The sequence below is a fragment of the Micromesistius poutassou genome (genome assembly GCF_964030765.1).
Source record: "Micromesistius poutassou genome assembly, chromosome: 3".
NCBI classification, from domain to species: Eukaryota; Metazoa; Chordata; class Actinopteri; order Gadiformes; family Gadidae; genus Micromesistius; species Micromesistius poutassou.
This window is the reverse complement of record NC_140273.1, coordinates 9,565,077-9,581,921: the sequence shown is the minus strand read 5'-3', so window position 1 is coordinate 9,581,921 and position 16,845 is coordinate 9,565,077. Positions and strand designations below refer to the sequence as shown.

General features: G+C 47.5%; 1 protein-coding gene across 2 annotated transcripts in view; it reads left to right on the top strand.

The window, feature by feature from the left end:
- Positions 1 to 16,581, top strand: part of pkn1a (protein kinase N1a) — a 46,060-nt gene extending 29,479 nt beyond the window's left edge. For both annotated transcript variants that reach the window (XM_084465913.1, XM_084465912.1), the window contains exons 6-23: positions 1,956 to 2,101; positions 4,808 to 5,021; positions 5,561 to 5,755; positions 6,192 to 6,301; positions 6,651 to 6,794; positions 7,070 to 7,145; positions 7,865 to 7,994; positions 8,186 to 8,270; positions 8,752 to 8,855; positions 9,736 to 9,811; positions 10,053 to 10,144; positions 10,615 to 10,791; positions 11,281 to 11,343; positions 11,447 to 11,523; positions 13,156 to 13,298; positions 13,451 to 13,558; positions 13,761 to 13,841; positions 14,416 to 16,581. In XM_084465913.1, coding sequence (XP_084322039.1) covers positions 1,956 to 2,101; positions 4,808 to 5,021; positions 5,561 to 5,755; positions 6,192 to 6,301; positions 6,651 to 6,794; positions 7,070 to 7,145; positions 7,865 to 7,994; positions 8,186 to 8,270; positions 8,752 to 8,855; positions 9,736 to 9,811; positions 10,053 to 10,144; positions 10,615 to 10,791; positions 11,281 to 11,343; positions 11,447 to 11,523; positions 13,156 to 13,298; positions 13,451 to 13,558; positions 13,761 to 13,841; positions 14,416 to 14,619 — 2,225 coding nt within the window. In that variant the 3' untranslated portion in view covers positions 14,620 to 16,581. The remainder of the gene's footprint in view (positions 1 to 1,955; positions 2,102 to 4,807; positions 5,022 to 5,560; positions 5,756 to 6,191; positions 6,302 to 6,650; positions 6,795 to 7,069; positions 7,146 to 7,864; positions 7,995 to 8,185; positions 8,271 to 8,751; positions 8,856 to 9,735; positions 9,812 to 10,052; positions 10,145 to 10,614; positions 10,792 to 11,280; positions 11,344 to 11,446; positions 11,524 to 13,155; positions 13,299 to 13,450; positions 13,559 to 13,760; positions 13,842 to 14,415) is intronic.
- The last annotated feature ends 264 nt before the right edge of the window (positions 16,582 to 16,845 follow it).

The window sequence follows — 16,845 nt, the reverse complement described above, 5'->3', positions numbered from 1 at the left end:
ATTGAGCAATGTATGAATCCACAATGAAAGGACTAGCTCCTTCTCCTACACCTTCAGACACGCACGCACAAAGTCATCCTCACGCACGGCAGTGACGATGGCAGGTCGGTCGATGCCTTGTGTGACGAATACAGCGACGTAACACGCGCCTGGCGTATTCAGGCAGAGCACCGCAGTGCCTTTTGTGCTGAGAGAGAGATCGATGCAGTTTTCAGGGCAGGTGAGTGAGTCTCCCTATAGGGCTGGGGGTGAGCATTGTGGACCCTAATGGCCACTGCTGGGAAAGCAGACCAGCTTGATGAAGGGCAAGGTGAATGGTCAGCAGAGAGAGAGAGAGAGAGAGGATAGAGAGAGGGGTGGGGTTGTGATTTGTAGAAAGACATAACCGCAGATAGGAGAGAGAGAGGCATAAGTAGAGGGGGATGGAGAGGGAGCTCTCGGGAGAGATTGGAAGGGCATTAGCGATAAAAGATGGAGACTAACAATAGCGTTTTTCCTGTGGGGCTCTTTATGATTCGGATTCATCCGGGGCCAGGAGAACTCCTGTTATGATGAAGAATGGTGTGTTTTTAAAAGCGGGGAAAGATGGAGGCTGTTTGGACAGACCACTCAAGGGAGGCCGCTTCTCCTCAGTGGAAAAATAAATATAACATGTTTTAAAGACATTGTGTAGTTTTAGATGGATTATTACTGGCAGCAGCCGCAAAGGCTTTTGAAGTCGCCGTGTTCCAATATGGCTTGCGTTTAACTTTGTGAACTTATCTTTCCAGATACCTTCTGGTTGGGTATTTATTTTGGTCAAGGCAGAATGTTGGCAGTTATTTGTTTGTCATTATTTCATAAGGATATGATCTCAACACTGATACAGGTGAACAACCTCTCTGTCTCTCCACCTGTCTCTCTGTTGGTCACTCATTTTCCATCTATCTCTCCCAGTCTCTATCGCTCTCCGTTCTCGTTCTTCGTTTTAGGCTCTGTGTCTTGCATGTCTCCTACTGTCTCTGTTCTATCTCACTTCAAATGCCCTCTCGCTCCATTGCATCATTGTATTTTAGCTGTGTTTTGTTGAGGGTTTGAAGGTCACATTGAGTATCGCTGAGGTCCTGCCCAACTTGTGTTTGTGCATGCTTGTGAGACATTCTCCAGGCCCACCACCTGCAGGGTCACTTATCAGGATGTGAACTCCAGACACATCACCTTATTAGGCATCAACATGCACCACCCCCCCCGCCCCCCTCCATTTGCCTTCTCTCTCTCTCGCTCTCTCTCTCTCTGCTCTCTGCTCTCTCTGCTCTCTCTCTGCTCTCTCTAACTGAATCCTCACTATCTCATCATTCTATTGGGGGTCCCTGCGCTCTATAGGGATTATATTCTGATACTTTCCCATACTGAGGCAAACCCACTTTTCCATTTCCCTCTTACTCCGTCTGCACAAATCTATCCCTCTGTTAAACCCTTCTCCTCTCCCCTCCCTCTCATCTCCTCACGTGCTATAAATGTTGTTTATGCTGGGTCTTTACCTCATATGTCCTTCAATGGTTTTCACATCCCATCTCTGCATCTCTGTCTAAACATGTAGCAAAACCGTATTATGAGACATTATAAGATTCAGGTTTATCATTTGAATGGAATATACTTGGATATAACTTGTGAGAGTATATTTGACTTACACAGGTGGTGAGCAACATTGTGTGTGTGTGTGTGTGTGTGTGTGTGTGTGTGTGTGTGTGTGTGTGTGTGTGTGTGTGTGTGTGTGTGTGTGTGTGTGTGTGTGTGTGTGTGTGTGTGTGTGTGTGTGTGTGTGTGTGTGTTACCGCGAACCTGAAGTGTGTGTGTTACCATGACATGTGTGCGTTACCATGCCCTTTCTGTGTGTGTGTGTGTGTGTGTGTATGTATGTTACCATAACCATGACATGTGTGCGTTACCATGCCCTTTCTGTGTGTTTCCGGTAGGTAACAACGACATGTGCGGAGTGGAGCTGCGCATCGAGGAGCTCCGTCACCACTACAGGGTGGAGCACGCGGTGGCAGAGGGGGCCAAAAACGTCCTGCGGCTCCTGGGGGCCAGCAAGGTCCAGGACAAGAAGGCCCTCAGCGAGGTCAGCCCACACCCGTCCACTTAGCCACTGAACTGTACACCCTATGACCTCATCACGCCAGACCTCGTACACTGACCCACTACTGTGTACACCCTATGAGCTCATAATGCAGACCTCGTACACTGACCCACTACATAGTTTACACCCTATGAGCTCATAATGCACATCACTTTATTGTGTTTATTGCGCACAATCAGAGACATAATAATTAATCAACACGGAAAAAACAATTTATTAAATTAATTCAACCGCGCATTTACCCTAATCCAGCCCCCCTCCCTCGCACGGCAAATAATATCAGCAATACTATTGAACTGAACCAATGTTAACATGATTTTTTTTTTTTGTGCCTATTTTCTTTCTTTTGGAAGAGGATCTGCTATCCAATATACAAATAATAGTATTATAATACATTTTATGTGTAAATCACACAACACAAAACAACAAGAAGTCTACCGTAAGGCCTGTGAAGGGGTGAGTTTTAAAGCGGATCCGTTTGGTTGCTCGATGGCCGATGAGGCTGGGCGGTTGAGTGGCGCATTGTTTCCAAGGGGATTTTAAAAGAGGCCCACTATGAAGAGTAATTCGCGACCCCTGGTGTACACCCTATGAGCTCATAATGCAGACCTCGTCCACTGACCCACTGCACAGTGTACACCCTATGAACTCATTATAACGTATTTTTCACAGGAAGTTCATCGTAGGACAAACACAGGTGTCACTCATGACATTAATGACGGGTCTGGTGCTTGTAGAAAGCAGGGCACGGCCAGTGGACTTGTCTTCATTGGTCTGGTCTACTGGCCATGCCCTGCTACATGACAGGAGCACATCGTTAGTGGTAAGAGGCACACCTGTTTCTGTCCTGAGGTGACCCCCTCTGTGTAAGGCGTCTGTCTATTCACTGTGTTATTACCAACAATGCATTTATTATGAATGTACACTACCTATTCCCAAATCTGCAGTCTGATCTTTAGGCAACAATCTCATTCCTTTTACTGGGAAATATAGACGTGGACCATGACTCGCATAGTTATATATAGCAGAAACTCTATTGGCTTGAATCAATATGTCTCAAAAAGGTCTCAAATGTCCTCACACGCAATGCCGATATTTAAGAAAGTAAGAAATGCACGTAATTTAAAAAATCGAACACATTCATTTCTATGAACCCGGAACTCGATGATCCGTAATTTTTTGCCTGGTTTGATTTCTAAGTTCGATGGATGCATTTTGATACATTAGTTCAATAAAGTAGCCTCCATTTTGACAAGCAGCAAAGCTTGTAAAATACCCCAAAAAAACTACATACACCTACATACTACTATACACCTTAGTCGAGCTAAAATCGAATCGAATTGGTTTACTCATAGTCAAATTAAGACCCCTAGATAATGCGATTCATAGTCGAGTTAAGCGGATGTTCGAATTGGATTATGCGTTGAATTGTGTTCTGCGCATTCTCAAGATCTTTTCCCAGGGCCATGAGCAGTGTTGGGAACGTTGCTTTTAAAAAGTAATTAGTTACTAAAAAAAGTAAATAACGGCGTTACCTAACACCGTTCTTTTAAACTGTGTTATTCCAAACACTGGCTGTGAGCCGGAAGTAGAAGGAGACGATAGTCGTGTTGTTGTCACCATTGGAAAACGAGAAACTGCGATTTATTTAAAAAGGTGGCACAGAAGATGGAGAAAGCCAGTGAATGTAGTTACCCCCTATAAGAATTGTGTCCTGGCCGTGGGAGAGCGCATGGCATGCATTCATTATGGTGGAAGCACACTACGCTTCGATTTCACCCAAGGCTGAATTAAAAGTACATGTTTTTCTAAATATGGGTCATCAACGAGGTTGTAAAATAGTAACTTCAGGCACATCTAAAATAAATGTTTTTTTCTCCCGACGTGTTCCGAGGGGCTGCTCCGGTGGGAGAAAGATGTTTTCAGTAGACAGCTGTCAACTCACTTTGGATAGGCGATTTATTTAAAAAGCTGGCGCAGAAGATGGAGGAAGCCGGTGTCGTGCCTTATAAGGAGTGTATCATCAACATGCATTCAGTATACACTACGCTTTGATTTCACCAAAGGCTGAATTAAAAGTATGTTTTTCTAAATGTTTCTCATCAACGAGGTTGTAAAATAACTACAATCTTTATTCATTCATTGCGCCGCGGCCGAACTGACGGGGGTATTCTCTGATATTATTAATCTTACAGACTGCGTCGGGTTCTCCGACTCTCTGGTACTTCCACAACAAGTAAAGACTCCTAGTGGGGTTTATCTCGCCCATGTGGAAAAGGAATTGGGGGAAATTAACTTTGGCTTTGACTCTCTGAAGTCCAGATTGAAACGAACATGGAGGAGAAAGCGATGTTTCAGCAGACAGCTGTCAGTTCACTTCGGATCTATATCATTTCTCCGACGCTCCATTGTTCCGACCTCTCGTCGTATGTGGACTCCTCCGCCGGCAGAGCAGCCGAAGGAGTCCACATACGACCGAGAGGTCATATGCGGAGCATAGTCTAACTATGGCTTTAATCGGATTAAGCTGTGCATGTAAACGTACTGACTGAGACTTTGTGTGCATAGACATTAGTGAAGGAGAGGGAGAGTTGTGTAAACTGGCTGCTGGACGGTGCGCCGGTGAAATGCATTGAGAGCCTTTAACCATCAATGCTCAGTGGACGTTAACCCCTCCCCTCTCCTCAGGCCCAGTGCCTCCTGAGCGAGGCGTCCCAGCGCCTGGACCTCCTGCGGGACGCCCTGGACCAGAGGCTGGCGGAGCTGCCCGCGGACCACCCCAAGGCCAGCCTCATCAAGGAGGAGCTAGTGCTGGCCTCCTCGCCGGCCTTCAGCTCCCGCCACGGCGCCCCCTACCTCCGCAACCAGTACAGCACCCTCAGCAAGCCGTCGCCGCTCACTGGTGAGCAGAGGCAAACGCATTATGTACTGGTTTGGGTTGGAACCCAGTCCGAATACTCCTGTCCTTGTTATATCCTTTTGAAAAAAATTAAACATTGTTAAGAACATGCATGTATGTTATCCAATATATTTTATTAGTCACATTCTATATATATATATATATATATATATATTTATTATTATTATTATTATTATTATTATTATTATTATTATTATTATTATATATATTTTATTATTTTTTTTTATATAAAGGGCCCATATTTTACAACCAGGCGTGAGTGAATAGCTGTTGCCAGATGTTTAATAATCTGAGCTGCCCTGTTGTATCACGAGTGTCCACCCAGATTGAGGCTACAAGCATACCCAGTGGACTTTAGCTACTGGTAGCTTATCGGTCATACATTGAGGTGGACACTCCCAGCTGTGGACACTCCAAAAAAAGGGTCTCGTTAACATGGTTATGTTTTAACATAAAGTGGGTTACACATTTCTGTGTCGTATTTTTACTAATTTCTAATGTGTGTGTGTGCGCGCCCCCAGGTACCTTGCAGGTGCAGCTGCTGGGCTGTGTGGGTGTGCTGGAGCTGGTGCCCGGCCGCAGTAAGGGCACGGCGGCCATGTTGCCGTGCTACAGCCCCGGGGACAGCAAGTCCTTCATGCGGGGCACCAAGGGGCTCTATGGACGCAGCGGCTCGCTCAGCGGCAAGACCCCCAGCAAGACAGACGAGCTCTCCTGTGAGTGGCTGTTTGTTTTGAGTAGGATTCGAGAGAGGGCAGGTGATGACAAAAAAGAAAAAGAAAACGTCCACTCTTTCTCTGCTCCCTCCCACTCTGCGTCTCTCCACCATTGAGTGACATCGGGCAGTGTTGCGTTTCAATTACCTGTGAATGACAGATGGATCACCCAGAACCAATCAGAAATGCCCTGATTGTTCAGAAATGTGCTGGGAAATCGAAAGTGTTGTACAGAGGCAGGCGCAGTGAAATTGAATCGGAAATTCTCTCAGCACATTTTACTAGCTGACGAATGGTTAAGTAATTTAGTGTGTGTGTGTGTGTGTGTGTGTGTGTGTGTGTGTGTGTGTGTGTGTGTGTGTGTGTGTGTGTGTGTGTGTGTGTGTGTGTGTGTGTGTGTGTGTGTGTGTGTGTGTGTGTGTGTGTGTGTGTGTAGCGGAGGTGAGTGCGGTCCTGAAGATCGACAACGCCGTGGTGGGTCAGACAGCCTGGAAGACCGTAGGAGATCAGGCCTGGGACCAGACCTTCACCGTGGAGCTGGAGAGGGTTAGCATGTTTTACACTTAACCAAGTACCATCGTATCTTACTTGCTTTTATTCACTCATTTTAATATATTGACTAAGGAGTCAACCACTTCACCAGATCTACTTGTCTTTGACCAATTGCTATCTGCATACAACTTTCCTTTGATCATTCTGGAAGCTTGTAATTGAAAAGGAAGAAAGAGTACAAAGAGTGCCCAGTAGAAAATCGATGTGTAGGCTACTAATCCAAACGTTCAAGAATGATCATTTTTTAGATTTTTTAGATTTTTTTAGAGATCAATGACTGTGAACGCTGTGTTGTGTGTCTGTGATGAGTTTGAGGTCCTCATTGTGTGTGTTTGTGCAACAGTCCAGGGAGATGGAGATAGCGGTGTACTGGAGGGACTACAGGTCTCTGTGTGCCCTGAAGTACCTGAAGCTGGAGGACTTCCTGGACAACCAGAAGCACACAGTGCAGCTGGAGCTGGAACCGCAGGGGCTGCTGCTGGCCGAGGTTCACCACAGACGCAGCGTCTCTCACACACAAACACAATTGCTCACTTACAAAGCGCACACAAACAATCTAACAAACATAGACACATACACACACACACACACACACAATCTCGCACACACACAATCTGACACACACACGCACACAATCTTGCACACACACGTGTGAGCACACATACCCACACACTCACCAAAATAACGCAGACACACAATATACTATATGTTTTAGCAAATAGTGATGTAGCAAATAATGGTGTGTGTGTGTGTGTGTACCAGGTGACCTTTTTGAACCCTGTGATCGAGAGAGTCCCTCGTCTTCAGAGGCAGAAGAAGGTCTTCTCCAAACAGCAGGGTGAGCATCCGTTTCATCGGGCCGGTGACCACTCTCAACACGGTTTCCCAGACACTGCCTACAGTGTTGTCTGAGTTTCAATATTAGGTCGCGGGCGGCTTTTATACCACCGCCCACTGAGAGCATGAGAGCCGCCGGGCTCTCACGGGGACTGGGCTCAAATGTTATCCCTCCAATGAGCACAGGCTCATCCGTTGTGCTGCAGTGTCACACACACACACACAACGGGATGACAGAACCGCGTTTCAGCTGTAAGGCTGTCTGGGCATGATGCATTCAGATCTGTGAAACTGCTTCTTTAGCATGGGTTTTAATGGAAAAGAGGTAGTTTCTAACTACCTAAAAATAGCATTTCACACCTTCACATGGTTTGTGCTCTCCTATTTGCATGCATTCATATATACAGCTCTGTGGCGTACATAATGCAAATATACGTCTGCTACTAGTCCTGCACACCCTCTAATCAAATGGTACGTTTTCAGGCTTATCAGTGGTTGGCATGGTGATGACTCTTCAATTATTCAGTTTGGTCACCTCAAACTGGGGAACAGGAAGTAGAATTGTATTTAGGGTATTAGATGGCTTTGTACTGTCACCACCAACACCGTTGGTATGCTTGGAGCTCAGCAGCACCCCCTTGTGGTTGGTTTCAATGGCGTGGCAAGGTTGTCAGGAGATGAAGTCTGCATTGATGTTTACAATCGGGTATGTGTGTGTAGGCAAGGCCTTCTTGCGTGCGCGCCAGATGAACGTGGACATCGGGACGTGGGTCAGGCTGCTGCGGAACGCCATCCCCACCGTCAACAACACAGGAACCTACAGCCCCCACGCACACAGCCTCACCAGCGGGTAACACACACACACACACACACACACACACACACACACAGCGAGGACAGGGTCCACCCAGCAGCATGGTTCCTGCAGTCTCTCCCTGCTGTGTTTCCCGGTACCATGTGTCGTCTAAACACCCTGTTGTGTTGTGTGCCTGTGTTTGTGTACACACCCGTCTCTGTGGTTGTGTGCGTGTGTGTTTCCAGGGAAATCTGTATGGAGAAGCTGAGTCTGGACAGCGACTCTCCATACAAAGGAGAAAGCAAGAGAGACACGGAAAACAACACGCCGGTGAGACAGACGGGTTGCGGTAGAGGGAGGCAGGGAGAGGGAGGCAGATGGGTAGGGAGGGAGAGAACGAAAAGAAGGTGAGAGAGAGAAAGAAAGAAGGTGACAGAGAGCACAAAAAATGGGGGGAGAGAACGAAAAGAAGGTGAGAGAGGGAGAGAGAGAACGAAAAAGGGGAGAGAATGAAAAGAAGGTGAGAGGGAGAACTAAAGATGAGGGGAGAGTAAGGTGGGAGAGGGAGAACGAAAATAAGGTTATAGGGAGAGGGAAAAGAAGGTGAGAGGGAGGGAGAGAGAACAAAAAGAAGGTGATGGAGGGAGAGGGAGAACGAAAAGAAAGTGAGAGGGAAAGAGGTCTACGAGAAAGGTCTACGAGAGAGAAAGACGGGGGGGTTCTACGAGAGAAGCCTATGAGAGATGGATAGTTAGTTTTTATTTTTCTCCCCCACGACTCCTAATTTTCCATCTGTGTCTGTGTTCCTCAGGAGCGGGTGCCTGCTATCGAGCCCTTCTCTCCCCCCGACCTCACTCCTGACCTCACTCCTGACCTCAACCCAGAGTGTACTGCCCAAACCCCCCCTGTTGACAGGTGCTCACACACGCCTGCGTGCGCACACACACTTTGGATCCCCAGGCACTATGTTTATAACACTATTCAAGGTTAAGTGGGATACAAGTGCTGTTTTATTGAAACTCAATTTGTACTGTTGGCTTCCTTGTTTTGCTCACAAACCACTAGACATTTATGACACGTCCACACGGGCGAAAACAATCTTTTCCCCTCCGTTTTCCTTTGATGCGTTTCAGGAATATTTCCGTAAAGACGGACTCGCAAAAACGCATCGAGCTGTAGAAACGCTGTAGTACATATTCAAGGCCACTGTGTGGCGCTGGTTCGACACAAAAAAAAAGTGGAGCGCATCAAGCCTGTGCGCTGTATATAAACATACAGTCGAGGAGGAGAAAGCTGTTTGCATTTCAGGCGTCCACACGAATCCTAACACGAAAACGCATAGGTCAGTTTTTATCTTATCCACCCTGGGACCTGGTTTCAGACGGTCGACCCAAACGCACAAGACTTCTGCATTTTCACAAAAAAATCGGTTCCGTGTGGACGGGGCCTTAGATGATAAGGGATGAAGAGCTGTTTCATTCATGGAAAACACGGACATGTCCGAGCGTTGCCATCACTGTCTGCAGTAGTACACGTGCCGCGTGTATTTCCACAGGTTCTGTCTGATCGATTCCATCTGGCTGACGTTTGTACCTGTGTCTTTCTACCTGTCTCTCCACCCATCTATGGTCTTGTCTGTCTCTCTGCCTGTCTCTGTCTCTCTCTCTCTCTCTCTGGTTCTCCGGTGTTTATCTGCCCGTCTCTCTTTTTCCCTGCCTGTTTCTCTGTCTGTCTCTGTGCCTATCTCTCTCTGTCGGTCTCTCTGTCTGTGTCTCTCTGTCTGGCTGTCCTGCAGTAAGCAGAGAAAGGGCCCGCTGTCCCTCAAGGACTTCCGCCTAATCGCGGTGCTGGGCAGGGGACATTTTGGGAAGGTAACGTTGGACACCTGGAACCTACACACAACCTTTTCAAACCCTGTCTACTACTCACTGATTCCCTTGTTTTTCTCGTAAAAAAAATAATATATATATTATATAGTCATATTGTATACTACAAAATCATCTTTAAGACATTTGGTAAACCCCAGCATTATGCTGGCGCCCCCCTTGACCCCTCCTGAAAGTGGACCCTCGGGCCGTCGTGACACGGGTTCATGAGCTGTTTGACCTCCAGGTGCTGCTGTCGGAGTACAAGAAGAGTGGCACCATGTACGCCATCAAGGCCCTGAAGAAGGGAGACATCGTATCCAGGGACGAGGTAGACAGGTACATACACGTCCGTGTTATCACCGGTATAGCACTTGATCCCAGTCTCCTACCCCTAACCCCCGCAAGACCCCTTCTAACCCTAAAGCGCTTGAACGCGAGGGAGGAAACCGTATAAGAGGCACACAGATCAGTAGCCCTCTTTCTGGGGATGGTTAGGAGTTAGGAGTGCAGTACGTTAGTGTTGAGTAGTCTCTTAGGGAGGTAGAGCGAGGGCGTTGCCCGGCAACCGGAGGTCTCCCTGATGGATGCCTGGGTCTTCCTGGAGCACGACACAGGCCATCATACGGTCTTTGCCCCCGTGAACCCCAATGTTTGTTTCTCTGATTATCTCGAAAAAAATACACAACCTATAATTATCATGCCACTCGCTTTGGGCGGAAGCAAACGGGTCGTGGTCCCAGACTCCTGTGTTAGTCCATCACTGATCCTTTGACCCGACCCCCCCCCCCCCTCTCTCTGGACCACAGCCTCATGTGTGAGAAGAGGATCTTCGAGGCGGTCAACTCGTCCCAGCACCCCTTCCTGGTCAACCTGTTTGCGTGTTTCCAGACGCCGGAGCACGTGTGCTTCGTCATGGAGTACACGGCGGGCGGCGACCTCATGATGCACATCCACACGGACGTCTTCACCGAGCCACGCGCCATGTACGTAGTGCGTGCGTGCGTGCGTGCGTGCGTGCGTGCGTGCGTGCGTGTGTGTGCGTGTGTGTGTGTGTGTGTGTGTGTGTGTGTGTGTGGTGATTACTGTACAGCAGCTGGACGAGACACACACACAACCATTGGAATTTGCATGTGCACGGGTTTGAACGTGTGTGACAATGTGAGTCTTGACAGTGTTATGTGAGTGTGTAATATGTGTTTGTACAGATGTAGGGCGGTATGCGTCAGCATGTCAAGCATGCGTGTTAATGCGGTGTATGCGTGGACATGTGCAAAGTATACGTGTCTGTGTCCCAGCTATTGGAGCAGCACCATTGGTTTCTGTAACTGTCACTCATAGGACTACCTTTAAGGTTGGCTTGCTGGTTGGCTGAAAGCCAAAACCTTCCAAGTGGATCATGTAGACCACGTCTGGGTTAGAATGTGTATGTTGTGTTCCCATAGTGATGGCATGTGTTCGGTTCCCGTCTGTAGGTTCTACTCAGCCTGTGTTGTGCTTGGACTCCAGTTTCTTCATGACCATAAGATTGTGTACAGGTGAGCGCACATGACTTGGGACTGGACTTTTCAATATTTCACTCTTGGTTACTTCTAAGCACATCAGTCTCATGCTCGGTTAACTCTTGTCGTTATGCTCCAGAGACCTCAAGCTAGACAATCTGCTGCTGGACAAAGATGGCTACGTCAAGATCGCTGATTTTGGCCTTTGTAAAGAAGGTGGGTGTGGATGACTCTTTTCAAATTTGCATTTCATCGCAAATTACATGGTGTTTTTTTAGGTGCCGAGTCAGATTGCAAGTTAAAACTTGCTGGTACATTTAACATAACTATTCATTAACATAAGTTAACTAAGAGTTGATTAAAAATGAACTATTTTAAGGTTGGTTCAGTGAGTTAGGCTAAGGGTTAACCCTTACCCTAACCCTATAAAGTCATATATATATGAATACCTTAGTTAACATGACCACTATTATGAACACCACGTGAATACATTAGTACATTATTACTAGACCATTTGTAAACTGTTAATTAACTCATAGTTAATTGTTAGTTCATTTATTGGTGCATTTCTTAGTTAATGGTAAAGTGTAAACCCCTGTGGGGTTAATTGGAGAAGGCATGTGATTGATGTGAAATACTAGGGTGGAGTTTAACTTTCTGGGACCTGTGGGGTATACTACGAACCTCGACTAGTGGGTTAGCGAGGTATGTTGCGCTCAAAGCCTACGTTAACTGGTCGGGAGCAGGTTTTCAGCTTAGTCTATCAGGTTAGATCGGCGTGCGCAGCTTCCTAGCCCCTCTTTTTACAATGTCGTTACCATTTGTGGGTTTTCCCGTGGACCTCGGAGCCCACATCGTACAGACCTGTCTCCGGAGACAGAGGGTCTTTTGGGACAGATCCGATCCCTTGGCATTGCCTGAGAATATTCTTTATGAGAGATACAGGTTCTCATCAGAGGGTATTCGCTATTTGATCGCCCTCGTTGGTCCTTATGTAGACAATGCTTACTGTTGCACAGTGTGTCTCCGTGAGAGAGTGGTTGAGTGGAGGTAGCGCGTCAGTCTTCAATTTCTGGGTGCGGGGTTTATCTCCCAAGTGATGCGCATTTGTGTGAAGCTTAAAAAGTCCCAAATCATATGTCATATGAAATACTTATTCACTAAAGGTTATGGAATTATATTTTTGTGCTTATTTCGAACTTGAACCCATGTTCTCAAGGCCGGGCTGGCACCACATCTATGGGGGTAAAGGCATGATGATACGGCAGATTTGGACCCTGGTCTCTGGCGTTTGGGTCTTATAATAATCCACTACAACCACCGCCACTCACAGCGGTTGAAAACATATGCGATACATTTCTTATATAGGGTGTAATTAAAGTTAATTCCCTAAATTATAGAACAAGGCAGGTTGAACGTTGCTTATGCATTTTGAAATCATCATCACTCTATTGGGATTAATGGCGAACAATTCATCATTTTACAGTTATTTTATAGACTAAATGCAGAATCCTTTCACTTTTACGAATTTACATGATCGGCTGTTTTTTGCCAGCACACCTCCCTAGCCAGTATGTGCAATTTTGTTGCCCCTAGATGTTATCAGATTTTTGAACTCCTCATAGGAGTTAATTATGACAATCTGTTCCTCTTGAGTGAAATAGACTGCTCTTGCTCTATCCATTTTGTATCCATGTCTCCCTTTATCTGTCTCCCTCCATCTCCGTCTCCCTTTATATCTGTCTCCCTCTAACTCTCCATTGCTGGCCTCCCTCGCTCTCTATCTTCTTCTCTGTGTGTGTGTGTGTGTGTGTGTGTGTGTGTGCGTGTGTGCGTGCATGCGCGCAGGGATGGGTTATGGTGATCGGACCAGTACGTTCTGCGGGACCCCAGAGTTCTTGGCCCCGGAGGTGCTGACAGACACCTCGTACACCCGCGCCGTGGACTGGTGGGGGTTGGGGGTCCTCATCTATGAGATGCTGGTGGGCGAGGTGAGGCAGAGGAAGAACACACACTCACACCATACAAACCCATAGCAACACACAAGTCTCACAAAACTGATAAAAACATTTAAATGCATAGATAAAATTGACGGTTCCCATAAGGATGGCAAGGTTGATCTTGGGTGTGTGTGTGTCTGTAGTCCCCGTTTCCAGGTGACGATGAGGAGGAGGTGTTTGACAGCATTGTGAATGATGAAGTGCGCTACCCACGCTACCTCTCCACTGAGGCCATTGGCATCATGAGGAGGGTAAGAACGCACATACACACACACACACACACAGACAGACACTATCCAGGCTGGAGCTCTGAACACACATGCTTTACACACTAACGCATACACACTGACCTACATATAGGCGCATACACACACACCTTGCCATATACAGTACATACTCACACTTGCGTTCAAACCTTGTGTGTGTGTGTGTGTGTGTGTGTGTGTGTGCCAGCTGCTGAGGAGGAACCCTGAGAGACGGCTGGGCTCCGGGGAGAAAGATGCAGAGGAGGTGAAGAAGCAGCCGTTCTTCAGGGTAAGGACGGACATCCGCTCCAGCAGCTCACCCACAGCAGTTCCTTAAAAGCAAAACAATGGGAAAGATGAACTCATTCCATCCTGTATGTGTGGCTCCCTCTCTCTCTCACTCTCTCCTCCCCCGCCTCCCTCTCTCCTCCCCCCCGCCTCCCTCTCTCCCTGGCTCCCTCTCTCCTCCCCCCCCGCCTCCCTCTCTCCCTGGCTCCCTCTCTCCCCCCCCGCCTCCCTCTCTCCCTCTCTCCTCCCCCCCCCCCCCCCGCCTCCCTCTCTCCCTGGCTCCCTCTCTCCTCCCCCCCCCCCCGCCTCCCTCTCTCCCTGGCTCCCTCTCTCCTCCCCCCCCCCCCCGCCTCCCTCTCTCCCTGGCTCCCTCTCTCCTCTCCCCCCCCTGCCTCCCTCTCTCCCTGGCTCCCTCTCTCCTCCCCCCCCCTGCCTCCCTCTCTCCCTGGCTCCCTCTCTCCTCCCCCCCCCTGCCTTCCTCTCTCCCTGGCTCCCTCTCTCCCCCCCGCCTCCCTCTCTCCCTGGCTCCCTCTCTCCTCCCCCACCTGCCTCCCTCTCTCCTTGGCTCCCTGCAGACCATGGACTGGGAGGCGCTGCTCCAGAGGCGGCTCACCCCTCCCTTCGTGCCGCGCATCGCGGGCAAGGAGGACGTCAGCAACTTCGACGAAGAGTTCACCACCGAGGCGCCGTCCCTGACGCCGCCGCGAGAGCCCCGCACACTCTCCCGCAAGGACCAGGACAGCTTCCGGGACTTTGACTACGTCTCTGACCTCTGCTAGTGGGAGCCCACGTGGAGGGGGGGGCTGGTGTTGGGTCACAGGCTGTGGCAGGGGGGGGTCTAGGTTTTTAGTTAAGGGCAGGGGTGGGGTGGTATGTAATGTGATCCTTGTGGAGAGTTTTAGGGGGTGGGGGGGTCAGTCCGGGTGGGGTGTGGTTCGGTTCTGATCACCGTGGGCGGACGGTGTCCTTGGACGAGGTTTCGCTCCACCTGCCGTGTGTGTGTGTGTGTGTGTGTGTGTGTGTGTGTGTGTGTGTGTGTGTGTGTGTGTGTGTGTGTGTGTGTGTGTGTGTGTGTGTGTGTGTGTGTGTGTGTGTGTGTGTGTGTGTGATCTGCGCCGACAACAGATATGTGGACACAGTCACCGATGAGTTGTGGCGTCGTGTCAGGAGACAAGATGGCTGCCATGAAAATGAAGTACTCTCACAATCACACGCAAAAACAGTTATTAGTGTCTGATCTTTTTCTTTTCTTTTCAGGACTATAAAGTGTGATTTTCTTTTTTTCTATTCACATCAACGGCTGCTGTCATAAAACCAGGGTAGAACAGTATCATGCAAACATTGCATCTTTACTAGCCAGTGATTATCCTCTCCTGCCTGTATGGGGTCTGTCTAGCTATGAATTTGGGACCCTCTGTAATGTTTTCTAGAAGGCAGATGTGTCACATGGCCTCCTAGCCTGATGCCTTACATTTCTACTCGCCCACAAAAAAGCTTTTTTTTCATTTTCTTGTAAATGTTGCGATTGTCCAAGAATGCAATAAGTGATTTGAGAATGTGAGAAAATAAGTGTTTGTACATGGTTGTTCTTAATGTTGCGGAGTGGAATCGGTCTCAAATCAAACAAAAGCTCGGAGGAGTTTGGACTCAATATCTCATAAAAAGGACCTAGGCTGAAAACGCCGGCACAACTGTGCCAGCGTGCTATCTTATGTGTTGGGGTGAAGAACCACTATTGCAAGGTTGTTGGCCCTCTGTCAGGAGAAAGAGGTCTTGTTTGTTTAACTGTTGCTCTTCTCTACACATTTACTATTTTTCTTATTTGAGGTTTTAGTTTCTTTGCCCCAAAGGCATGACGATGAGTCTTTTTTTTTATTATTATGGAACCCTTCAAAATGTTGCATACATATCGCTGCTTAACAGGAAATATAGCGCAGGCCTGGGCCTAAGGGCCCAGGCCTATTCTGTCTACCTTTTAAAATAAACACAAAATCACAAGCCGTTACCAGCAGGAAAAAAGGTGTGGGCATGCATTTTAATTCACATGCTATTGGGGGAAATTTATCTGACCTTAGCATTCAAGACAAAATGTTGCTTACCCGAGACCCACAATTATGTTGCTCTGATGAAACCTGAGCTTTTATCATTCGTAGCTCATGTTGCAGGAATTCCTCTATCTGACCCCTTTACGGAAATGCATTAGAAGCATTACGAGCGATACTGATAACTGCCTTGAAATAAAAGCTTGATGGTGTTTTGGTGTATTATTATGACTGGCAGTAACCTGTAGCCGACTGCTATTGTAGAGGAAGTAAGCTATTTACCGACAATCCCACCCAGGTGAAAGGAAAACAAACTGGTCTTGGCAAAGTTCTTAGAAAGAGCTTGCCACATCTTTTAATGTCATGTTTCCTCTCGTGGCGATACCATCTCCATTGTTCTGTAGTCAACTAATGTGAATCAAGACAAGTCATTATTAGGTGGGTGGGATAAGGAGCAATATTGTATCAACTTTTGTGTGTGAATTTGTTCAGTGATTATTGCATTCTTGCTGTCCATTCTTTACCACATGAGATACTAAAAACAAAATATAATTTTAAGGATTCTGGATCAACCATTGTCCGTTACCATGAGTCTGTGGCCAGGTTCTCTTTTTTTTCCGTGGATTTCAGGCTATGCTATCCTAAATCCTTGTCTGTCAATTGTTGTTCTGTATGTATAACAATGTGAACCAGATTCCTCTTGTGTACGACAATACAAAATTGTGTGAAAGTATGACGGGTGTGTTTTATAAAAGTTATTTTTCGGTCAGAAGGACATGGCCTAGGATTGGTATTGCGTTGTATACCATTTATCTTAAAACTCTCATTGAGACAGTTTCTGCAGCACCAGCTTATCTGATCAGTTTGTAAGGGTCAGGACATGCCCTGTAGCTTACAGAACAGGTCCCAAGGGCCTGCTTCTGAATTGTAGGTGATAAGAGTACTCAATGCCAGGTCACTAAT